Source organism: Scyliorhinus torazame, chromosome 2 (assembly GCF_047496885.1).
Source record: "Scyliorhinus torazame isolate Kashiwa2021f chromosome 2, sScyTor2.1, whole genome shotgun sequence".
NCBI classification, from domain to species: domain Eukaryota; kingdom Metazoa; phylum Chordata; class Chondrichthyes; order Carcharhiniformes; family Scyliorhinidae; genus Scyliorhinus; species Scyliorhinus torazame.
The window spans coordinates 384,446,449-384,472,122 of NC_092708.1; the positions used below are offsets into that span (position 1 = coordinate 384,446,449).

The window sequence follows — 25,674 nt, forward strand, 5'->3', positions numbered from 1 at the left end:
TTTCAAGTCCACAGGCACAGAAAACCTAATATTAAGTCTCCAAGCAACTAACTTCATGGCTTGCTGAAAATCCACCATTATGGGGGAATCCTGAACTGACTTTAATATATTTCTTTCTAGATACAAGGTCCATGTGATTCATGTTTCCCTGGGGAAGGTTGCAGAAGAAACCATTGTAAAGAGAAGATTATGGGATTTCCTAGAATATTATTGGATTTCACAGGCAGTCTTTTCCAGCCTGCCTGGATCCGAGAGCGAGGGAACAGCAAAAATGCCTCTGTAGTTCACCATGCAGGAATGTGGGTGGGAGCTTTTGCTCAGGTAGAAAAGATCGGGAAGGTGTAACGAGTGCCATAAACCTCACGGGAGGCCTCTTGCAAGATTTACCGGCCTCGTCGTGTCACCGAGGCCAGTAGATCGCACCAATGATCGGTGAAGGAATGGGTGAATGGAATTGTCCCATAACGATGTTCCATTGTCCGTCCGAACCTGGGAATATTATAGACTGGAAAGAGTGATGAACTTTTGATTCAATCTTGTGTGGTGCACTTGAGCACGTTGCCTCTTGAAAAATAATGTTGATATTAATCCATTTCCTATTATAAAGGAGACTGTGGGGCAGTGGGAGTGTCACTGGACTCACAATCTAGAGGCTCAGGCTGATGATCTGGGGACACAGGTTCAAATCCCACCACAGTAGCTGGTGGAATTTAAATTCAGTTAATAAAATCTGGAATAGAAAACAGGGGTGGGATTCTCCGCAATCGGCACGATGTCCGCCGACCGGCGCCAAAAACGGCGCGAATCAGTCCGGTATCGCGCCGCCCCAAAGGTGCGGAATTCTCCGCATCTTGAGGTCACTCCGCGCCGGAGTGATTTCCGCCCCGCCGGCTGGTGGGAAAGGCCTTTGGCGCCCCGCCAGCTGGCGCGGAAATGACTTTGCCGTGCGACGCATGCGCGGGAGTGTCAGCAGCCGCTCATGGCATCCCCGCGCATGCGCAGTGGAGGGGGTCTCTTCCGCCTCCGCCATAGTGAAGACCATGGCGAAGGCGGAAGGAAAACAGTGCCCCCACGGCACAGGCCCGCCCGCGGATCGGTGGGCCCCGATCGCGGGCCAGGCCACAAGGGGGACACCCCCCGGGGCCAGATCGCCCCGCCAGGACCCCGGAGCCCGCCCGCACCGCCTTGTCCCACCGTTCGAAAGGTGGTTCAATCCACGCCGACTGACATGGGTTGACAGCGGCAGGACTTCGGCCCATCGCGGACCGGAGAATCGCCGGGAGTGGGCCCGCCGACCGGCGTGATTTCTGCCGACCGGCGCGGCGCGATTCCCGCCCCCGCCGAATCTCTGGTGGCGGAGAATTCGGGACATGGCGCGGGCGGGATTCACGACGGCCCCCGGGGATTCTCCGACCCGGCGGGGGGTCGGAGAATCGCGCCCCAGCCTCAGTACTGGTGACCTTGGAATTATCACCCATTGTTGTAAAAACCCATCGGACATCCTTACCCTGCCTGGCCTACGTGTGACTCCAGACTCACAGCAATGTGGCTGCTCTGTGAAATGGCCGATCAAGTTATTATCTGTCTATCTATCTATCTCTCTATCTATCTCACTCACTCACTCTCTGTGTCTCTCTCTCTCTCTCTGTCTCTCTCTCTCTCTCTCTCTGTCTCTGTCTCTCTCTCTGTTTCACTCTCTCTCTCTCTCTCTCTCTCTAGTTATGGCCTATGGCTAATTCCCTGACGTCATCTTAAACTGAGTCACAGAGACCATAAAGTTTCCATCGTTAATCCTTGGTTTGTGCTCAGATAGCTGCTCTAACCAAGCCTGCTCGTCAGGATGCTGAAATTGATCTCTTCAACAGTAGGAACAAAAAGATCAGGGTTCGCCATCCCTGATCATTACTCAATGCCAAATGGTCCCGGGGCAATGTGTGTGTGTGTGTATGGTCATCAAGTGAAGACAAATGGCTCCAGTGGCTTGCAGACAGTAACTCGACTTTACATTCCATTACAGTACTGACAGAGTGCTGCAGTGCCGATGCTGTTGATCTTCAGAGGAGACATTAACTTGTGACAATAAAGATTTTTTTTAAAACGCGGATCTGCCCGCCTACTCTGGCGGATGAGAAAAACCCTGTGGCATTATTTCAAAGAAAAACGGGGGAGCTCACTTCACAAGCAGGAGGCTTGACAGGCTGTTCACATCAGTAGTCAGGGGGTAACCACGGTTAAAACTAACCACCCCGGAAAATGAACAGGAGGTGGGAATAAAGCTCGCTTCTCAGAGTAGAGAATATGGAGAACGACTTCACAATAAAAGAAACTGTGGGAGAATTGATTCCGTACCTCAGATCTAGCTGCAATAAGATGCTAGGCTGATTGCTGGTAAAGGCTGAGGTTGTCTTAGGATCACAAGGCCCAAACGGAGGCCAACGAGCCGTTACCTATTCTTTGAAAGAACCACCAAATTAGTTCCACTCTCCCTGTTCTTTTTCTGCAGGCCCATAACTCTTTCCCTTTCAAGCATCTATCCCGTTTCACCACCCTGGCACCATCCTAGCCCCTCTGTGCCTTCTCCAAGGCCTTGACACCTTTTCCATAGCATGTTTCCCAAAAAGGGACTCAATGTTCCATCGGAAGCCTCACCTGTGGTTTCTATAACCTTGTTGATTTTGTACTCAAAACATAGTCGATGCAGCACAATGGCCCTCCTGTATTGTGGAAGTGCCCCTGTTGTCTTCTGGATCCCCGATGCTTGTGATGATCACATTTTTAAGCTTGGAACCATCTTTATGTTTATTATCGTGCTGCCCTTGTACAAGAGAAGGGCCAGTTTAAACTGGTTCTGTCACACGTTACATGAGTCTCTCGCACAGCCATGAAATGTGTCCCCCTCCCCCACCTATTCATAACAATTAGTTACCAGCTAATTAGTTCTTACCTGTTTACAGATATTTATAGATAATACAACAATAGATAACAGGAAGGGTTTTTTTTTGCATGTGTCATACAACAAAACAGAGTGACATGGGGAGATGGTTGAATATTTTGGATATTTACTTGATTACCTTTTGACAATTAGGAAGCTTTTATCTAAAAGCTTCCTGTGGGAGATTAAATGGATGAAATGCACACCATGATAGAGCAGCTTGTGCATTGTCTGGGGAAGCAGCGGACTTAATGACCTGCCCATTTCCTGCCCTCTTATCATCCGACATTCGCATTTAATCGTTTGGTCAATGTATTTATCAGAGAAGCTGTCCGGCTCGCATATTCTCTTGGTCAGAGTGGTGCAGGTCACTCTGTAAGTGGTCTTGGTCCCTTATGATCAGGCGTGTTCCCGTCCTGTGCCGATTATCTCATTGTTTGACACCACGACTGGTTCACTTTAATACGAATGGAACAAAGTTTATTTCAGGAGACACTGAGGGTTGCCTGCCCAGTGTGGAACTTGAGCCGTAGAGATCAGAAAGGTCGGCAGCAACTCATCCTCGCTGAGCTGATTCCCAGTTGGTGAGACGGTTGGAGTACGATGGATGACCTCAATGCCCTTGGAGGCCAGAAGGGGAATATAGACATTTACCAGCTAGCCAACTGTCAATACTCATTGCCCTTTCTTAGGCATTAAAAAAGACGACCATGTACAGTCCAGGGCCAATGACGTAAGGCTCAGACAAATAGACGGGCAATGACATGCTGTTTCTCAGCACTGCGAGCACCAGCAAACATCCGGCTAAACGCACCCCCTATCCCCCTTTATCCTTGGAACCCAGTAACCCCACCTAACCTTTTTGGACACTAAGGAGCAATTTAGCACGGCCAATCCACCTAACCAGCACATCTTTGGACTGTGGGAGGAAACCGGAGCACCCGGAGGAAACCCACGCAGACACGGGGAGAACGTGCAGACTCCGCACAGACAGTGACCCAAGCCGGGAATCGAACCTGGGACCCTGGAGCTGTGAAGCGACAGTGCTACCCACTGTGCTACCGTGCTGCCCTGTTGTTGTTGTGGTTGTCCATCCCTTGCACTGCTCCAGCCAAAATGATTTAAAAACAAAGAGGAGCCATCATAAAGCTGGAGGCTAAAAGTCCCATGTTTATTTTCTGTTGTCTTCTATTAACGCAGATTGTAACAGGGACAGCTGGTTCCATTACCTTCTGCTTCCACTTTCAGAGGTAGCATCTGTCCTTTCGATTGCCTCTTCCAAGTTAATGTGGATTGCCATATTGAGGATGCGTTTCCACTGACATATGGGGCTTTGGCCAGGAGAGTGCGGTATATTTGTGACAGTGTTAGGTTCACAACAGAATGCAAGGCTGAATTGAGATGTTCAGCAGACTAATAGCCGTCTTCACCTTGATGCCAAAGCATCTGCAATAGGTTTAATGAGGTTGTGCATTTAAATGGAGCAGTGGCCTGAAATATTATCTCATCTCAGAACGCAGTAACACAGTTCACGTAATAATCTCCTGTAGCTGAGCGCTGTGGTAGGGTGGCTCGCATTCAACTGGTGCCTTTTCCAGTTCCTGGATCAGTTTATAGCAGTGGGGTAAATTTGTGCTGAATGGACGCTCTGTTTCAAGGTGGGGGGAGTGGAAGGGGGCACTGGACAGAAGCCGCATTGATATATTGGGCTGGATTCTCCCATTTCCCAGCCGCGTGTTTCTCGGTGGCGTGCGGGGAGGGGGGCGGGGGGACTGTCCCTTCCCGCCGCTTGTCAATGGGTTTTCCCAATGAAGCCACTCCGCATGGCTGTGAAACCCATGGGCTGCCAGCGGGAAAAGAGATTCCCAACGGCCAGAGAATTCCAGCCAATAACTTCTGTGACCTCAGGGACGTCCCAAAGTGCTTTAGGGACAATGATGTGCTTTTGAAGTTTAGTACTTAATTTAATATAGGAAATGCGGCAACCAATTTGCACACAGCAAACTCCACGCAATTACAATCGGATAATGATCCTGTATTATTTGGAGGGTAATTGGGGGATAGATATTATTTAAAATCCCGCAAACTCACAGTGCGGCAGTAGACCATTCAGCCCATTTTGCCGGTGCTGGCCCTTCGAAATGGCAGTTGGTGCTCAGTTACTTTTTGTCCTCAATCCCGTAGATTCCTGATCCTCGGACACTTACCCGACTCTCCTGAAATGACTTCCGGAATCGGCTTCCATTGCTTTTCGGGCCGAGGGTTCCAGCTCCCGAAAACTCTCCGAGTGAAAAGGATTCTCCACACCTCCCCTCACGAACTTTGGCCTGAGATTCTGACTCTTTGACCTCTGGTTATTGACCTGAGGGAATAGTTTTTCTCCATTTATTCCAGCAAAACTTGTCGTCATTTTGAAAATCTCTTTTAGGCCACCTCTCGAGCATTTCCGCCCCCGTGGGGAGCAGTCCTCAACCTTCCAACCTCTCGTCATGACTCAAGCCTCTCATCCCTGATAACATCCCGCCATCTCCTCTGTGCCCTTTCCAAAGTCGGACATCTTTTCTGAATCTGGTGTCCAGGATTGATTGCAACACCCAGCTCGAGGCTTATCCAGTGATATGTAGCGATCTACCCAAATGGGAATGGAGTCCCGTAGTGAGTGCGTTTAGCCGGATGTTTGCTGGTGCTCGCAGCGCTGAGAAACAGCATGTCATTGCCCGACTATTTGTGTAGATACGGGACCTCAGCGGGGAACACCACCACGAGGCCGCACTTAGTCCCTTTCTCCGCATTGAGGAGCTCGCTGGAGCTGTTCATTGCAGAAGGAGATTGGGACGCCTCTCTCGACCCCCCTAACATGACCTCTGAACGTTCCTAAAGCCCAAACTAACTATAAGGGGGTCTTCATGTCATACCACACCCCCCTGCACCCGTGCAGTGTACCCTCGGGCCGAATCAACAATGCAGTAAAACCGCCAGCTTGACAGTGCCAGCCTGACACCCTGGCAATGCCCCTGCCAGTCGGCTGTGCCACCTGGGCAACGGAATTCCAGCCTGGCAGTGCCACAGTGCCAGGCTGACACTGCCAAGGTGCCCAGGTGGCACCAGCAGTGCCAGGGTGACACCCTGCCCAGAGGGCAAGCACCTGGGGACCTCCGATCCCCTGGGAGACCTGACGTTCTGTCTGGTCTCCAGTTGTGGAGACCAGCACTGAACGCCGCTCACCCGAGATCGCCAAGCTGCTGGTTAGATTGTGAGAGTGAGTATTAGAGTGAGACTAGCTGACTCACTCTAATATGCAGATTTGCCAAAATCTGATCTGTCCACAATGGGTGGGATTCAATGGCGACATCTCGCAAGATCACATTAGATCTCACGAAGCGTGGTGAGCCAGATAGATCTCCCAGCATATACCAGTCACGTTGTACCATGCCGTAGAACATGTCCATCATGTTCCAGCATATTCTCATTGCTTTTGTGTTCTATCCCTCCTCCTCTCTGGCTTGTAGCTACTCTGACTGGGAGACCTGCATTCACAGTATGTCAATGACTTTTCACGACTAACTATGGGGGCTTATACTGTCTGACGACCCAGACCAGGTGTCTGGTCATTCGCCTTCTTAAGTGCCATGACTGCATCCCAGATTTGTTACAAATTCTGCTAGACTCGGTCTTCTTAGCCACTGTCTGACTAACATTGTTAAGATCTTCTGCCTGATTTCCCCCTCCCCCAGACTGTGTACACGTTGGAAAAGGTGACATTCCCACAGCAGCCGAAGCTGATGGGCCCCTCACTCTGTTTGGCACGGGCGTCGAGTTGAGAGCCCTGGATATGTTTCATTTAGGGGCGGCATGGTGACACAGTGGTTAGCACTGTTGCTTCACAGCGCCAGGAACCCGGGTTCGATTCCTGGCTCAGGTCACTGTCTGTAGGGAGTCTGCACGCTCTCTTCGTGTCTGCGTGGGTTTCCTCCGGGTGTTCCGGTTTCCTCCCACGGTCCAAAGATGTGCAGGTTAGGTGGATTGACCATGCTAAATTGCCTGTAGTGTCCAGGTTAGGTGGGATTACTGGGTTACGAGTGGATGTGTGAGCTGAAGTAAGTTGCTCTTTCAAGGGCCGGTGTAAACTCGATGGGCCGAATGGCCTCCTTCTGCATTGTAAATTCTATGATCTATGGTGTGCAAAGCCCGCGACGTGGAGCCATAATGGAGAGTTGTAGAGTTGTGGGACACCAGTTTCCCATACCAACACCCCTTCTGACATGGGTATCATGATCTGGCAGATAATTGCCAAGCTCACCAAATCCCAAAGGGAAACTTGGCAAGCTATCACAACGCCTTTTAATTTGTGTTTTACTACGATAAGGTATGTATGCACACATACCAATAACACTTTTTGGAAATTTTAAATAGTAAATTAAAACATGTATTAAAAGGATAAAAGAAAACTTAAACACACAAGATTACATTTACACAGTTAAAATTAGTCTTACAGAACATTTCTCCCCAAAAAAAGATTTCAACTTGGTTAGATTCACAAACCAACACCCCTTTAGGCACAACACACTGTTGCTATTGAGAATATACGTCACAGGGCTCCTCTCTCTTTCACTCGACTGCAGGTATCCAGAGCTTAAGAAAACCCTGCTTTCTTGACCAGATACTTCTCTTGGATGACGGAAGCTGCTTACTCCACCTCTTCATACTTCTAACCCAGCACAGCACACTCCAGTATCTTGCATGGCCACCCCCCACCCACCCTCAACACAATTTCCAACCTCTCTTTAAATATGTATTTCCCTCTTGCAACTTTTCCAAATTGTACGTATTCTTCTTTGAAATTTACCTTTCCCGGAAGGTAAAAAACCTTTTATGTTCTCTTTATGGCCACTGCGTTTGGGTAAAATAAAATTGAATAACTTTGCTTTGTTTACTTATGGCATTTCCAAAGTTGTAAAACTCCTAATTGCCTCCCTTTGAGATCCAATAGCTAAAAATCCAAATCCTCACCTATCTCTCAATGCAAATGTATACCCATATTGTCTTTATTTACAGGATATCCTGTTGGCCCTATTCACTTCAAATGCCTGAGTTTCACATCTAACCCTTTTGATGGTCTCAATTCCATAAAGACTCAGTTCCCAGCGTAACTACGTTAGTCACAAACACAGACATACACACACACACATCCCCCACAATCCTGTTATACAGAATACCACAGTACCCCAGATATACTAAAAAGTATATTTCTTCACATGGGTGTGCAGCTTGGCAGGGGATCAAAGGTACCAGCCCTCACAAACATTTCCAATATACCCCAATCTATGGTATACCTCTGTTTAGAAACCCATATAAACCAAATTCTTTCTTAACAAACTTATCAACTTTCCCTTCTACCTTAAAGAATTTGTATTTTTAGACACCAGGGTGTATCTATTTGTCTACACCTTTCAAATCTGTGCCATTTGTCAATGATGTCTTTGTCCTCCCCAAATGTTTCTACTAAGACTAAGGTTCACACGATTGATTCGGAGCAGGAGATCAGGCCTATCAGGATGGATTGAGTAAAATTGACCTATGCATCTGCAGTTCAGCAGAATGAGAGGGGATCTCATTGACACAAATAAGAGTCACAGGTGGCCTGACACGGCGGACGGTAAAGGATTGTTTCCCAAAATAAGAGCCACAGATTTAAGATGGGAAATGTCTTCACTATGAAGGTTATGAATCTTTGGAATTCCCGCCCCAAGAGGACTGTGGGTGCTCAGTTGATGAGGATATTCAAACTTGTCTCAAGATAGATTTTTGGTCACTCGGACCACCACACAATATGGAGATGGGGCAGGAGTGTAAGGTTGAGGTGTAAGTTCAACCATGACCTTATTGGATGGAGAATCAAACTTGAGCGTCCATCTGGCCTATTCCTGCTCCTGTTCCTGCAGTTCTTACACACCAGGCAGAGAGCAAGAGGCCGAGATTCAGACTGGCAGAGCTGGTCCACATTCGAGACTGAGAGTGGGAGGGAAAGGAGAATGAAGGATATTGGCAGTGATGTTTTTCATTACGGTCCAGTGTAGCGTCTCTCACTTAATGATTAGACACATTGGCCGAGGTTCTCCGTTGGGGGGTCCGCTCCGCTAACGCAGCTGGCGATGATGGGGAATTTGGCGCTCAGGCAAATCTCCATTGCCATGAACGGATTGAGAATCCCGTCCAATTAACCAGCACTAATGTAGAAAAGTAATGAATCCAAACCTATCTAATGGCCTTGGACCTGAGGTTTGAACAGAACCATCAACAGCTCGTAGGTGAAGAAAAAAAATAAAATTTTTAGTGTATTTTTTTAAGACTGCACTCAAAATCTGCCGAGGCATTTCCTTTCAAGAAGGAATTTTGCCTGAAAGTTGAAAATAATTTGGCGGCAGCCTTCCATTGGTAGAACTCCGAGGCCGAGGACTTTCCGGTCCCCGAAATTCCCGCAGAAAGTAATGGACTTTTGGCTGCTTCTCCGCATTTTCCGTCCCGCCTGAGGCAGAATATCCCAGCCTCCTTCAACCTGGTACGGCTCAGGAGCCCCACTCTGGCATGGCCGTCCCTGCCACACGTGCCGCAGAGGGCGAAGGAGGTACAAAATCCGCAGGCCTCTGTTTTCTCTGGGCCCTCCTCTCGGCCTGCGGAACTTTTCACTTCTGCTCAGCCTTCTGATGTACTTCCAAACATCAGCTTCCAGAGGGTGCAGACACTCCCATCCGCAAACCCCCGTCCCCGCCCCTCAGTGGTCAGTGTCAACATCCGCCATCTTCATATGTCCCTTTGCCAGTGTCCCTGTAGCGGAGGTATGGACACCCGGTTTTGGGGGGGGGGGGGGGGGGGATGACCCAGTGGCCTGTTCACCGCACAGAAGATCTTTAGCTATACGCTGTCAAGCATCCAATAAACATGGCCACTCCAGCAGAGACATCATTGGTTTTGCAATGAGTGTATGCTGAGGGAATTGGCACGCTCCAGGATATCTGAGACAGCAAAGTCCTGTCATGCAAATGTGTGCTGGTTTCCCATGCTTGATGAGCTCAGGTGGCAAAGTGTCAGCAGCTGAAGCTTTGCCCAAGGCAAGTGAGTCCAAGCTTTACGAAGATCATCCACTATGGGTTTCATATCCAACTCTGCCATGACGGGCAGGCTTACTAAGGTGTCCAGCGGTTCCTCAGTGACAACGTTCTCCCTAAAGAACAACTCAAGATAATGTTGCACCCATCAGTCCGACAGCTTATTGAAGTCGGGGATGACGTCCCCTACCACTGTTTTCAATGGGTTGTTAATGGCTGAGAAAATGACACTCAAAGGATATGATTCTGAAGAGCTATAAAAATTGACTTTAAATGCATTCCAATGAATACAATTAATGTAATAGCAGGGATTCAAATCCAAATGGCTCAAGTACGTCCTGGAGGAAGAACTTAATTTTCGGGAGGTTAATACTGAATCAATTAAAGCCATGAAAAATGAGACGGTGCAGTACTCAGAGTGCAGATGATTGAGCAAGTACAGATAAAGACTAGTATCAGGAATCCAGTGGAGGCCCTTGCTGCCTCCGAGTGAAACCTTCACTTTTTCCAGTGATTATCATAGAATTTACAGTGCAGAAGGAGGCCATTCGGCCCATCGAGTCTGCACCGGCTCTTGGAAAGAGCAGCCTACCCAAGGTCAACACCGCCACCCTATCCCCATAACCCAGTAACCCCACCCAACACTAAGGGCAATTTTGGACACTAAGGGCAATTTATCATGGCCAATCCACCTAACCTGCACATCGTTGGACTGTGGGAGGAAACCGGAGCACCCGGAGGAAACCCATGCACACACGGGGAGGATGTGCAGACTCCGCACAGACAGTGACCCAAGCCGGAATCGAACCTGGGACCCTGGAGCTGTGAAGCAATTGTGCGATCCACAAGGCTACCATGCTGCCCTGAATGAAAATCGCTTATTGTCACAAGTAGGCTTCAAATGAAGTTGCTGTGAAAAGCCCCTCGTCGCACATTCCGGCGCCTGTTCGGGGAGGTTGGTACGGGAATTGAACCATGCTGCTAGCCTGCCTTGGTCTGCTTTCAAAGCCAGCGATTTAGCCCTGTGCTAAACAGCCCCATCCCCCAAGCAGTGATGCTGCTTGCTATTAGACAGCCAATGCAAAACCTGTTTCTCAGGCTCTGATAATCGTTCTAAAGAATTTGGGTCCTTAAAACGTTGAGTCCCTGGTGACATTCGAAGTATGGAGGGTGGCTCCTTTGAATTATGATGATGAGGGCAAGGATGGCACCAAAACGGTTATTTCGAGGTTTGCATGGGAGTGACGGGGTAAACAATCTAAGAAGGACAATAGGGGAGAACGTAGGAGAGGCAGCCTGGAGTCTTGCTTTCTTTTTCTCCGTTGTGTGTAAGTAACGGGAAGTGTTGAAGAGTAAATGGCTTGATTTTGAGTCCACATGGGCCGGAGTTTCTGGCCTAATGCTTTCTTCAGTTCCTCTCCCCTGACAGCTGAGCACAGAACGCGAGGAGCACTATCTTGGAGCACTATCTTGACTTGTTCTTTAGGGAGATCATTGTCACTGAGGAACCCTAGTCCAGCAGTGAGGAACCCGCAACCTTTGGAGGTGCCATCCTTTGGATGAGGCCTTATGCCGCGGCTCCCATTTAACCCTCTTAGGGGGATGCAGAAGATCCCGTGGTATTATTTTGAAGAAGAGCAAGGGGGGTTCTTCCTGGTGTACCAATATCTATCCGTCAACCAACAGCTCAGATGATCTGGGACGTTGGCTGAGGGATATTGCTGTTTGCGGACCTTGCTCTACCCAAATTGGCTGTAGCGTTTCCTACATTGCAACAATGACTGCATTTCAATCGTCCTCAAATTCACATAAAGCACTTTGGGGCATCCTGAAGTCATGAAAGATGCGATAGAAATGATTATTTTGTTTTGATTATTTTGCACCTTCCTTCGTTAGAAATGCCTGTCTTTCTTATCAAAACAAAGGTTGCCATGATAGCATAGAAACTAGAAAGAGGCAATATATCATTTTGTGTGACAAACACAGCTTTTGAATGAAGGACTCGAGTTGTTGCCCCGATGTCCCAGTTGTGAAGGCACGAGCCGTGCCAAAGAGGTTGGAACGGTGCAGGACAAACCAACAAGGTCCTAGCTTCCATCGCTCTGACCAGGGTTGAGCTGTCTTATCTCGGCTACAGTGGGGATACGGACGCCAACCTTCCAGAACAGTCCTTGGAATCCCCACAGTTCAAAATCCACAACGATACTGCCCACGACCTGGGATCATTTGCTTTTCGAATGTGTGATTTTTGTTTGTTGTCAGTGTTCTTTGAAGGCTGTTTTTCTGGCAAGTCGTGGATCTTTCAATCAGGTTAAAGAAAAAAAGAGAGAGAAGCCAGTTCATTTCCCAAGTGGACTGGGAAGGCAATGTGAGGAGAGCCAGGTCGGGTGACCAGTGGCAGGAACGTAAAGGCGGGGCTTCTGAAGGTTAGAGGTCAGGTCATGAACCCTCCAGAGACACATCTGACCACAGTTGGCAGCTCTTGCTCTTTTTTTAATCTCTCATCGTTCTCCCTTTTGGCAAACATCCTAATGGAACATGTTTATTGTTGTTCCAGGGAGCGATGCTCTTTACAAATTCTGGGATGGGGAATGGGGATGGTGATGTAATGATTTCTGGAAAAGGGGTCTCCAGTCGAAGAACGGTTGGAAATTTTAAGGAACATGGTTCGATTTACGGGATGTTGTATCTCTACTACCTCGTCGACTAGTTTAAATGCACTGAAACGGTTTTTGACAAATATTTAATCGAGGCATGTTTTTGTGATGATGTAATTTTTCTTTTCCATTCTTAATTATTCATTCCCCTACGATTTTTAATGAACTAGCAGTGTACCTGCGGTGCATTTCTAAACAGGCAATAAAACCTGAATGTGATTGAATTGAATTGAACTCTCGTCGGGGGAGGAAAGTAATATTTAATACTGCTTGATGTCAAAACGTTTGAAGCTGCCCCCATTAAATTTTATATGGGTATATTCGAAGGATCCCATGGATTGGATGAAACGAATTAGGGTGGGAGGGAGCTCGGTTTGCGTATAGACTCTGGCATAGTGGACTGTTTCTGCACTGAAATTTTCAGGTGATGCTGCCGGGTATTTTCTGGATCCTCCCTGCTTGGCCTAAGCTAATGAATGCATAAAGGCTGTTTCTGTTGATCTTTAGCGGGAGGCATGACAGCTGATCAGCAAACATCTTAAAGAAATTACTGGCGAGGGTTTCTTTTTTAACGTTTTAAAAAATTTGTCCTGGTTATGGGCCAGGGTTTAGAGAACCCCAAAGTGTAGCATGGAGTTCACCTGACCCACAACTTTTACTAGATTGTGGTATGGGGAGCACACGGCCCATTCTACAGGTGTGGTACAGCAGAAATGGAAAAGTATTTTTTAAAGCAAAACAATGTTTATTCTATGAACTCAAGTTAACCTTTTTAAAACATACAGTGAACATCTTAGCAACCATCAATTCAAATACAACCCCCAAAGAATACAACACTAAGTAATCCTTAATAACTTCCCAAACAACATCCAGAAGACAAAAGAAACACCTTTTAACAGAAGCACATTAGGTTTACATTCACCACTGAGAACATTTATAATTCTGAATTCACCAAATGACCAAGAGATAGTCTTTTCATGGCAGAGAGATCAACAGTACACCTTCTCTGTCTGGCTTCAGCTCCAACACTGAAAACGAAACTAAAACACACCCTGTAGCAAACAGCCTAAAACAAAAGTAAAAAGCTGACAGACAGCCCAGCTCTGTGACATCACTGCAGTAGTAAACACCCATTTCTTAAAGGTACTCTCACGACAGATATTTATATACACACCCTTTTACGAACACCCACTTCTTTAAGGTACTCTCACATGACAGTCCTATTAAGAGGCAACTTAGCGTGGCCAATCCACCTACCCTGCACATCTTTTGGGTTGTGGGGGTGAGACCCACGCAGACACGGGGAGAATGTGCAAACTCCACACGGACAGCGCAGATTTATTTTTACGCTTTGACATCAAGGGGCTGAGCTTTCGAGGGGAGATTATTTCATGACTCAAATGCTCGGGGGAAACTGTGGAAAGTCCATTGCTGACGGTGCACCCCATTGTCTTTCAGCTGGTACGACGTACATCTTCGGTCGCGGAGGAGGGGTTATAACCTACACTTGGCCGGCCAATGACAGACCCAGTACGAGAACCGACCGCCTAGCTGTTGGATTCAGCACGTCAGTGAAGGATGCCATCCTGGTACGAGTGGATAGCGCGCCTGGTCTGGGAGACTTCCTTCAGCTTCATATAGTGAGTAACCCTGATACCAATTGCTAACGTTTAGTCACCATCTATCCGTGACCTTTTCAATCCTGCTCTAAAAAAAAAAAAATGCCTGCGGGCCAAATGCTTTTGAATCTGATTAAAGGGCTCTAGGCTTTGTCAGCGGAAAACCTCTGTCCAGTGCTGGGAAATTAACTTCCGTGTCCATTGCTTGCTACTTGCAAGACTCGGTGACGAATGGAACAAATCTTGTTCAATGACAGCAAATCTAATTGTACCCGCTTCCTCTTCAGAGGTATTGGACCACTGGTGTCTCGAGATATCAGCTCTCATAACCCCACCTCATCGGGAGCAAGTGATTTATTGCCTCAAGGGATTTGGTAGCTCCACGGTTCGTCATGGGGGAAGAAGTGGAAAAGGAATTGTGAATGGTAATCCTTGACACAGGTTAAAGAAAAAAGTAGCTTGAATCCCGTGTGATAAAGCAGACTCGGTGTATTCCCCGCTTGGAGCTATTGGTGTTAATCAAGTGGCAGAGTGGCAAATTTACATAAACTAGGAAGGGCGTCCTGCTCTCAGTTGTTGAGGAAAGAAAATATGATCAGGATGACAGAACGCAAGTAAAAATTCCCGAGCCCTCAAATGAATGAATTGGCATCTTCGCTTCTTGTTAACTAGTAGTCCTCAACTATTTATCTTTGGACTTGACCTGCAGAATATTCCAGCACATATCAGACCAGACTGGCATAAAGCATGAGTGGGATTTCTTGTGGTTTCTTGGCCAGCGGCACGATGTTGCCAGTCTCACACCAGTTCATTTTGTTCAGAAATTATCTGGATTTTAATATTTATGTGTAGAATATATATTATTGTCTCAAAAGTCTGCAACAGGCTGTAAAAAAGGCAAGTGGTATTTTGGGCTTCATAGCGAGAGGATTTGAGTCCAGGAATAGGGATGTTTCACTGAATTGCACAGGGCACTGGTGAGGCCACACCTGGGGTATTGTGTGCAGTTTTGGTGTCCTTATCTGAGGAAGTGGAGAGAGTGCAGCGAAGGTTTACCAGGCTGATTCCTGGGATGGCGGGGGGGGACTGTCATATGAGGAGAGACCAGGTCGGTAAGGATTACACTCATTGGTGTTTAGAAGAGTGAGAGGGGATCTCATAGAAACTTACGAAATTCGAACAGGATTGGACAGAGCAGATTCAGAAAGAAGGTTCCCGATGGTGGGGGAGTCCAGAACTCGGGGTCATAATTTGAGGAGAAAGGGTAAATCTTTTAGGGCTGAGGTGAGGAGAAATTTCTTCACCCAGAGAGTGGTGAATCTGTGGAATTCGCTCCCACAGAAAGTAGTTGAGGCCAAAACATTGTGAAATGTCAAGAAGGAATTAGATATAGCTCTTGGGGCTAAAGGGATCAAGGGATATGGGGGGAAGGCGGGATCAGGGTATTGAACTTGATGATCAGCCATGATCATAATGAATGGCGGAGCAGGCTCGAAGGGCTGAATGGCCTCCTCCTGCTTCTATTTTCTATGTGTGTTTCTAGGCATTAAGAAAATAGACGTAAGTATTTGCGTTGCAACAAAAGAAAGATTAGAGTGTTACTTTTCTAGATGTAATGGGTGTCAGGGCAAGGGGAAGGGTTTTCTAATCGCCACTAATGTAGAACAGGAATGGGAATCAGTGGGAATGAACAAGGAGAGTGGATGGGGGGGAAGGTGTTCGTTGGGGACATGGCTGCATTTTGTTCCCGGTAACCGATTCGCAATGCCCGTCGGTGCCAATGTGGCATTTTGAGAATTCCCCTCCCCCCCCCAACAGAACATGGATTGTTTCCTGAAGGAGGAAATTGGCATCCGCCAGTACAGCTGGCTTGGCGTACGTGATTGTCAGATGTACCTGTCATATTGCGACGGACGGCAGCATCTGTTGTGACCCTGTGTCCCAGCAACATTCTGGCTATGGTCACCTTTGCAACATGAGTGGGCGGCGTGGCGGCACAGTGGTTAGCACGGCTGCCTCACAGTGCCAGGGAGCCAGGTTTGATTCAGACCTCGGGTGACTGCCTGTGTGGAGTTTTCACTTCCTCCCAGTGTCTGCGAGGGTTTCCTCCCACAGACCGAAGATGTGCAGGTTCGGTAGATTGACCATGCTAAATTGCCCCTTAGCGTCCAAAAGGTTAGGTGGGTTACAGGATGGGGGATTGGGCCTAGGTAGGGTGCTCTTTCAGAGGGTCGGATTTTATGGGGCAAATGGCCTCCTTCGCCACTATAGGGATTCGATAGGAGATTTACAAAGCGAAAGATGTGAATGAAAATAAAGACAAAAATGACTGATCGAGTAACTGCGTGTCAGGGTGAATTTCCATGGAGATTTTCATGTTGCGCAGATAGAGGGTAGCAGCACCTTTACATTCACATGTGGACATACAAGTTAGGAACAGGAGCAGGCCACTCAGCCCCTCGAGCCTGCTCTGCCATTCAATAAGATCATGGGTGATCCGGTTGTAACCTCAACCACCCATTTCTGCCTACCCCCTACCCCATCACCTTTCGCCCCCTTTCTAATCAAGAATCTATCCAGCTCTGCCTTAAAATGCACGGGTCGTCAGCCCTAATGGCCCTTGCTGGTGTGTGTGCACCTCACGAGCCTCTACCTACCTATCTTTGTCTCGCCCTATCAGTATAAGTCTGTGTTCCTTTCGCCCTGGCATATTTATACAGCTCCCCCTTAAATGTATCCATGCCATTCATCTCAATGGAGAGAATCGACATCAGGAGCACCGACCCATTCATCTAGGTTCTAGGGGAGGCAGTGGCGTAGTGACATTGTCACTGGACTAGTAATCTAGAGGCCCAGGGCAATGCTCTGGAGATTGGGATGTCAATCCCACCAAGGCAGGTAGGGAAATTTGAATTCCTTATTAAAAATCGGGAATTAAAAATCTAACGGTGACCATGGAACCATTGTCGATTGTCAGAAAAGCCCATCTGGTTCACGAATATGTTGGATTTATTCAAGAGGGAGCTGGACTTGGCCTTTGCGGTTAAAGGGATCAAGGGGGATGGAGAGAAAGCGGGAGCGGGATACTGAATTTGCATGATCAGCCATTATCATATTGAATGGTGATGCAGGGTCGAAGGGCCGAATGGCCTACTCTTGCACCTATTTTCTATGTGTCCATGTTTAATAATAATAATCTTTATTAATGTCACAAGTAGGTTTACATTGACACTGCAATGAAGTTACTGTAAAAAGCCCCTAGCCGCCACATTTCGGTGCCTGTTCGGGTACACAGAGGGAGAATTCAGAAGGTCCAATTCACCTAACAAGCACGTGGCGGCACAGTGGTTAGCACGGCTGCCTCACAGCGCCAGGGAGCCAGGTTTTTCGGGACTTGTGGGAGGAAACCGGAGCACCCGGAGGAAACCCAGGCAGACACGGGGAGAACGTGCAGACTCCGCACAGACAGTGACCCAAGCCGGGGATCGAACCCGGAACCCTGGTAATGTCCTTTAGGGGAGGAAATCTGCCACCCTTGCCTGGTCTGACCTACATGTGATTCCAGATCCACAGCAATGTGGCTATCTCTTAAAATGTCCTTCGAAATGGCTCAGTTGAAGGGTAATTAGGGATGGGCAACACACATCTGTCCCACATCCCACAAATGAATAACATAAACTTCCTGTGATGTAAATTGTACGCAAGTGCTGCTTGATCAGGTAGGTCGGTTGACTTACACCTGCCCAACTGTAATTGTGACACGGGTTGGAGGGTAAAACTAACCTTACACCCAGAAACCCAATAAAGGGCGGCACGGTGACACAGTGGTTAGCACTGCTGCCTCACAGCGCCAGGGACCCAGTTTCAATCCCGGCCTCGGGTGACTGTGTGGAGTCTGCACGTTCCCCCCCGTGTCGCCGTGGGTTTCCTCCGGGTGCTCCGGTTTCCTTCCACAGTCCAAAGGTGTGCTAGTTAGGTGGATTAACCATGTTAACATTGACCCGTAGATTAGACGAGGTGACGGGGACACTGCAGGGAGTGGTTTGAGGTGAGGGTGCCCTTTCGGAGGGTCGGTGCAGACCCGATGGGCCGAATGGCCTCCTCCTGCAGTGTTGGCATTCTATAAATCACTTCAGCTTCCCGCCGGGGCGGGGGGTCTAGTTTAAATTCTCGCCGTTGAACAGGGCTTAAAATTGCCATCTCAGCTGATCCCTCACGTCTCCTGCTGAAAACTTAACGCTTCAAAATTCCCCAGTTCTGATAGTTCTGCTGGGCGAGGAGAAGAGAAGAGCGCAGTGGGAAATAAAAGGTTTATTCTTTGCTGTAGGTTATGGTTGACAATGAAAATGACAAGGTGCAAAGCTATTAAGCGTGCTGTTGATTGCCAGGCTAACACTGACCCAAACAATCTACGAGCAACCTTTCTCTTGCCTTCGCTTTCAATTACCCGCTTGCAGGCTGTAATTTACTAAGTATCGGGCCTCCTTCTGTTGCCTGTCATTAGCTCATGGCCTTGCAGCTCCCATTATTCTGTTGCAGCTTGCGGTTCTATGCAGATAGTAATCTCTGCCAGGGCGCGCGTGTGAGTCAGTGATACCAGGAAGAGATTGACGCTACTGCAATATTAATGGGTTTGCTGGAACCAGGCTGATGCTGGCATTTCCGACATTTCCCCCCCACCCCACTCTCAGGGAGATGGTGCTCTTTCGATGAAAACAAAACAGGAAAATATTTCTGCATCAAACCCTGCCCCTGCTCCAACAGTTAGGACTTGGAATGAGTCATTTTTCAGTTTGTGTGGTGGACCCTTAAATTTGTAAGAGGAAAATAAAGCATCAGACTTATGAAGAATTACCCGCTTTGTCGTGTCTTGGAAATCATGAATGAAAAAGAATACGATCTTGAGTCTTCATCACCGCCATTCCCTACCCTGCCTGTGGGTGCACCTACACCACGAGGACTGCAGTGGTTCAAAATGGCGGCTCACCACCACCGTTTCCAGGGCAGTTAGGGATGGGCAATAAACGTTGACCTTTCAGCGATGCCCACATCTCCTAAAATATGTTTTTACAATTCACTGACTGAACAGGGAGCCATCATGGGAGAGAGCGAGCGCCATCTCATTCAGAGATGCACTTCATCGCCTCGCCCAAGCCTCGCTCAAATCTATCCATGTAAATTCACGTGAATCTTTCAGCTGCTGACCTCCCTCATCTCCTGACGGCACAGGGACGATGCGATTCCCAGTACACCATCACAGGAACATACAACTTAGGGGCAGGAGTAGACCATTCTGCCCTTCAAGTCTGCTCCAACTTTCAATCAGGTCCTGTCTGATCTGGCTGCGATCTCAACTTCACTTTCCTGTCTGCCGCCCACAACCTTTGACTCCCCTGTCTTTAAGAAAACCTATCTAATTCGGCCTTGAATGAACTCAATGACCCAGCTTCCACTGACTTATCGGGAAGTCCACAGTCCAACGATCTTCTAAAAGAAAAATTATTCTCCTCATCACCATCTTAGAAGGGAGGCATCTCACCCCTAGTTCCAGTATCTCCCATAAAGAGACATTTTCTCAGCGCCCACTGTGCCAAAATCCCTCGGGATTTTGTACGTTTCAATAAGATCCCCTCTCCCAAATTCCAATGCATATCGACCCAAACCCGTTCAACTATCTTCACGAGATAGGCCCTTCATCCCAGGAATGGGTTGAGTGAGAACGTTCTCTGAAATGCTTCCAACAAAATTAAATCCTTCCTTAAATAAGGAGTCCAGATGTGGTCTCACCAAGGCCCTGTACAGCTGCAGTAAAACTTTAATATTTCATTCCCAACATCCCATTTGCCTTCCTAATCACTTGCACCAAATACTAGCTTTTATTGACTGGTGTGGCAGGCCACCCAGATCCCTCTGTACCTCAGAGCAGTCCCTCTCCGTTTCCATAATCTGCTGCTTTCCTGCTCTTTCTGCCGAAGTGGACAAGTTCACATTTTCCCCCATATACTCCCATCAGCAAAGCCTTCGCGCATTCACTTAAACCTGTCTGTGCCCCATTGTAGACTCGTTAATTCAGAATCACGGATTTGCAACTGCGCAGAAGAAGCCCATTCGGCACATCATGTCTGCTCGTGTTCTCCGAATGAGCAATTCCCTTGATGCCACTCCCCCCCCCCCCCCCCCCCCCCCCGCCAACTTATCCCCGTAACTCTGCACATTCTTCCCTTTCAAGTAACAGTCTTTTGAATACTTGAACCTTGCCTCCACCACTCTCACAGGCAGTGCATTCCAGACATTAACCACTCGCTGCGTGAAAAGGTTCACCCCCGGTCGCGTTTGCTTCTTTTGCCATTGACCTTCGTCCCCAATTCTTCCACCAGTGGAACAGTTTCTCCCCATCCATGGTGTCCAGACCCATTCATGATTTGGAATACCTCTATCACATCTCCTCTCAGCCTTCTTTTCTCCAAGAGGACCAGTCGTAACTCTTCCAATCTGTCTTCAGAACGGAAGTTCCTCTTCCCTGGAACCGTCCTTGTCGATCTTTTCTGCACTCTCTCCAATGGCTCCACACCCTTCCTAAAATGTGGAGCCCAGAACTGTGGCTGGAATAGTGCCTTGTGTAAGTTCAGCATTGCCCTAAACTCTGGAATTCCTTCCCTCAACCTCTCCACTTCCTCTCCGACTTCCAGACGCTCCTTGTAGTCTTGCTCCTTGATCAACTATTCAGTTACCTGTCCCCTGGTGCGCTTTGGTGCCAAGCTTCCTTTGGTAACACTCCCGTGAGGCTCCTTGGGATCGTTCACTGCGTTAAAGAGGTTGAATAAGTGCCAAATATTGTTGCTACTCTTGAAAAGGGTGGCTGGCTAGCGCGATGGGATGCGGAGCGTTTTTCCATCAATGGGGGGAACAATTGCTGCTTGGAATTCTATACAGGAGAGGGTGGTACACAAGAAAAAAAAAACCGTGTCGTGAAAAGAAGATCGAAGGATATAGACAGCAACCCTGCCAGCTCCATCTTTCATTTCCAGCAGTCTGTTTTGCTCTCTATTTTCATGGTGATTTTTTTTTTTGGTTGTTTTTTTTCCTGTATCTACAAGACTTGATGTTACATTATTGAATTTGATGTTATCAGTGCACACACAGCTCACAACACTGCAGCAGATAATGGAAACATGAGGATGGCATTATAGATTCAGACAGTAAACCACAGGAAGTGTGTGACCTGTTGGCTTATCAGCCTTGCCATTTCCTTTCCCTTCGCATTCGAATGAGTTACGATTCCCTCTTTTAAGATACAAGGACCCCTGCAGCTTTAGGATTGTTGACATTTATAGAATGCAAAAAATTCACGGCGTGGTGCTGGCCGCCAGTCTTTGCGTTTGCTATCGGGCTGCAGGCTGAACGCATGTTGCCTGCAAATAAAGCACAAAAACATGAAAACCCCAGCTGCGGCGCAATGTGTTCTTTTCTCCCTCCTCCCTTTCCCTCTGTTCTCCTGCAGTTGGTGATGCTAGGCAGCGGCTCCGCAACCCATTCCTCTGCCCCAGCAGCTCAGGCGCCGATCCCGATCGACCGTGGCTCACTGGGTAGCACTCGTGCCTCTGAGTCAGAAGGTTGGGGGTTCAAGCCCCACTCCAGAGGTTTGATCCCATCCGATCCCTTCCCCCGGCGCAGTGGCGAAGGAGCCCGGCACTGTCAGAGGTGCCATCTTTCAGATGAAGCATTTAAACCTTCATGCCCAATCTCAGGTAGGTCGGCATGGGGTGGTTAGAATCATAGATAAATTACAACTCAGAAGGAGGCCATTCGGCCCATCTTGTCCATGCCAGCCCGAAGACACCCAAGGTGCCTTTTCCAATCCCACCTTCCTGCAACCGCTCCACAGCCCTGTAACTTACCGCTCTTAAGGTGCAGATGCAGGTACCTTTTAAAAGAGTTTAGGGCCCCTGCCTCCACCACCAACTGGGGCAGCAAGTTCCAGACTCCCACTACCCTCTGGGCAAAAACCTTTTTCCTCATGTCCCCTCTGCACCTTCTGCCACTTCTCTTGAATCTATGTCCCCTGGTTCTAGAATTCTCCACCAGGGGAAACAATTTTACCCTGTCCAACCTACCTCCTCCCTTCATAATTCTGTACACTAAATGATCCCACAGCCTTTTTCTACCCACCAACCAACGCCTAAAGAGATCGGGATCTGGCATGTTACAGCCCACAGGACTCAACATTGAGTTCAACAACTTTAGACTGGGGCCTTTCTCCTCCACCCTAACTCCTTTTTGGCTGTATCCCATACATTTTTTGACTCAGTGCAAACACACTCCCTCTCCCCTCTGCCCCCCCCCCCCACCCCCCTCCACCCCCAGGAGACCGGGCCATCTGTCACTTGTCCTTCAGTTTGCCACATCTTCGTTGCAGTCTCTCCCAGCTACAGTTTGATATCCAACACATTCTCCCTCTCTTTTGTTCCACCGAAGAGTCAAACAGACTCAAAACGTTAACTCTGTTTGCCCTCCCCAGATCCGCTGAGTTTTTCTAGCGTCCCCTGTTCTTGTTTCAGATTCCAGCAATCCGCAGAATTCTGCTTTTACCTAAAAGTGGTCACTTGGTCATGACCTAAGTGCTGTTTGTGGGACCTCCCTGTGTGTAAGCTGGTTCCTGCATTACAACACTTCAATACAAGTAACTCATTTGGCAATGGGATATATCCTGAGGGCTTTTATTAATTCTCTCGTGGGATATGGGTTTCGTCGGCAAGGCCGGCATTTGTCGCCATTCCCTAATTGTACTGAGTTTGCTGGCCATTTTGAAGGCAGTTAAGAGTCCGGAGTCACATGTAGGCCAGACCAGGTAAGGATGGCAGATTTCCTTCTCTGAGTGCATTGGCGAACCAATCGATGATAGTTTTACGGTGCAGATTTTATTAACTGAATTTAAATGTGCTGGGATTTGAACCCATGCCCCCAGAGCATTAGCCAGGGGTCTCTTAATTTCTGGTCCAGTGATGTTGCCACTGCACCGCCATGTCTCCCTGTGTGAAAGGTGGTACATAAATGTAGGTTCTTTCCTTCCTTCTTGAAGGAAAATTTAATTGTAAAGGCTTCACAGTGAAGCTGAACCTATTGAGATCAAATTCAGCCATGTCCCCTCGGCAAGTGACGTGAAGCTGATATTTCTAGTCCAGGGTGGTTATCTTGCAAGCAGCAACCCCTATTGCTGCCCTGTCTGAGGTTAGCTAACCCAACAGAGATTGAGAAGCAATCATTTGACCTTCGCAGTTTGTGTTGCACAGTACCAGACTATGCAACACATTTATCTCCCAATCAACACGGCTTTGACAACACACATTGAGATTCATTGTCCCTGCTGTGATTTATGTCAGAATGAATGCTAATACTTCAAGTAAGCAACAAAGGCCACTTTCCAAGACAAATGCAGGTGCCGTGCTTTCAAAGCGTTATTTGCCTTATATGCTCTTGTCTGAAGTATATCTCCCCCTCATATATCCAGTCTAATGAACACTTGCCAGTCTGAGCTTACTAACCAATGGGACCACACACACACATTTCCACAACTGTTTGAAGGGTCACTAATGAAACATCAGCTCCTGGCCGATTTTCCCCCCAGCCGCCGGGTGGGGGGGGGGGGGGGGGGGGGGGGGGGGGGGGGGGGGGTGGCCCACCAACAAAATTTACCGGCCCCGCCATTGTCAACGGGATGTCCCGTTGAACGCACCCCTCGTCGCGAGGAAACCCGTGCACCAAGGTGAGACTGGAATATCCCACCGTTGTGATCAGCCAGTATATCCTGCCCCCTACGTTTAGTGTATAAAGTGCCGTGCATACTCGTTGAAATGTATTTACGGATGCGAATGTCGCTGCCAAGCCCAGCATTTGTTGCCCATCCCTAATCGTGCTCGAGAAGGTGGTGGTGAGCTGCCTTCTTGAACTGCTGCAGTCCCTGAGGTGCAGGTACACCCACAGTGATGTTAGGGAGGGAGGTCTAGGATTTGACCCAGCGACAGTGAAGGAACGGCCGATATGTCCCCATGTGTCTGCTCCCCTTGTCCTTCTAGGAGATAGAGGTTGTGTATTTGGAAGGTGCTGTATTGGCCGGGTGCGTCTCATTCCAGATGTTTCTTGTGCTGTGGTGAAAAATAGCTTCCAGTTGCCAACCCTGGTTGGATGTATCCCTGGAGCTGTCATCTGCAATGACCCTCCCCAGCTCCATCCGCCCCGAGACGAATGGCATTTCATTTGTCCCAAATCTGTTGCTTTTAAAAGCGAGAAGTAAGCGTGTTCAAAGGAAATAAGGAAGACGGGCGTTTTCTTTTTAATGCACCTATAATTCCTTTCCCCTGATTGGCTTCCCCTGGTTGTAATTCTTGGGGACCCCGGGGCAAGTCTGGGAGAGTTGGCATCGTGACCGTGAAAGATGGTTTTGGATGTTTGTGTGTCCAGATGTGCCGGCTTTGGAATAAGGAAAACCCGGTGGCACAGCGGCGGAGGCATGTGCGGGGGGTGGGGGGTGGGGGGGGGTGGGGGGATTCGGTGGTCACGGTGAGGACAAATTGTTGCTACTGGGAAAAATGGAACACAACTTTCCTGCTTTGCAAACCTATGCTCGCAGGCCACCACTCAGCAGGACAGGGCTGTCAAGTCTGTTTCCAGCGATAACATAGCTTAAGTCTCTTCTTATCAATAAGCTGCACCTTGTCTGTCGGGGAAAGGTGGGAGAGAGGGAATGCCCTTACTGTACTGATCATATCGTCCTTCTCCTTAAACCACAGAGCGAGTTAGCAGTATGAGTTGTGGAGGGGGAGGGGGGGGGAGGGTTGTGTGTGTGTGTGTGTGTGTATGTGTGTGGGTTTGTGTGTGTAACGAAAGATGTGAACAAAATTTTGATTCAGATTCGTACAGCGGTGGAGTCGGTTCTGAACCATTTAATAAAATACTGCCTGAACTTGCAGACAATGTCTGAAAGGTTTGCACATCTCGTGAGCCTGCCTGTTGAGGAGAACACCTGCAGAAGCAAATCCCCCCCCCCCCCCCCCCCCCCCCCCAAGTACAGTCGTTGTTGCGATGTAGGAAACGCAGCAGCCAAATTGCACGCAGCAAGCTCCCATTATAAACAGCAATGTGATCATGGCCAGATAATGTGTTGTTGCGATGTTGGTTGAGGGATGAGTGTTGGCCAGGATAACCCCCCACCCTGCTCTTCTTCGAAACAGTACCGCGGGACATTTTACGTCACTCGAACAGGCGGGTGGAGGCCTCAGTTTAAAAACCCATCCAAAGGAACCCGTCTGACTCTGTGGTGACAAGGTTGCAGGGGGTGGGGGGGGGATGGAGGTTTAGTGTTT

General features: G+C 48.3%; 1 protein-coding gene across 10 annotated transcripts in view; it reads left to right on the plus strand.

The window, feature by feature from the left end:
- The window catches only part of nrxn3a (neurexin 3a), a 2,368,971-nt gene that overhangs the window by 1,839,057 nt on the left and 504,240 nt on the right, over window positions 1-25,674 (plus strand). For all 10 annotated transcript variants that reach the window (XM_072493615.1, XM_072493593.1, XM_072493594.1 and 7 more), the window contains one exon: window positions 14,154-14,335. In XM_072493615.1, coding sequence (XP_072349716.1) covers window positions 14,154-14,335 — 182 coding nt within the window. The remainder of the gene's footprint in view (window positions 1-14,153; window positions 14,336-25,674) is intronic.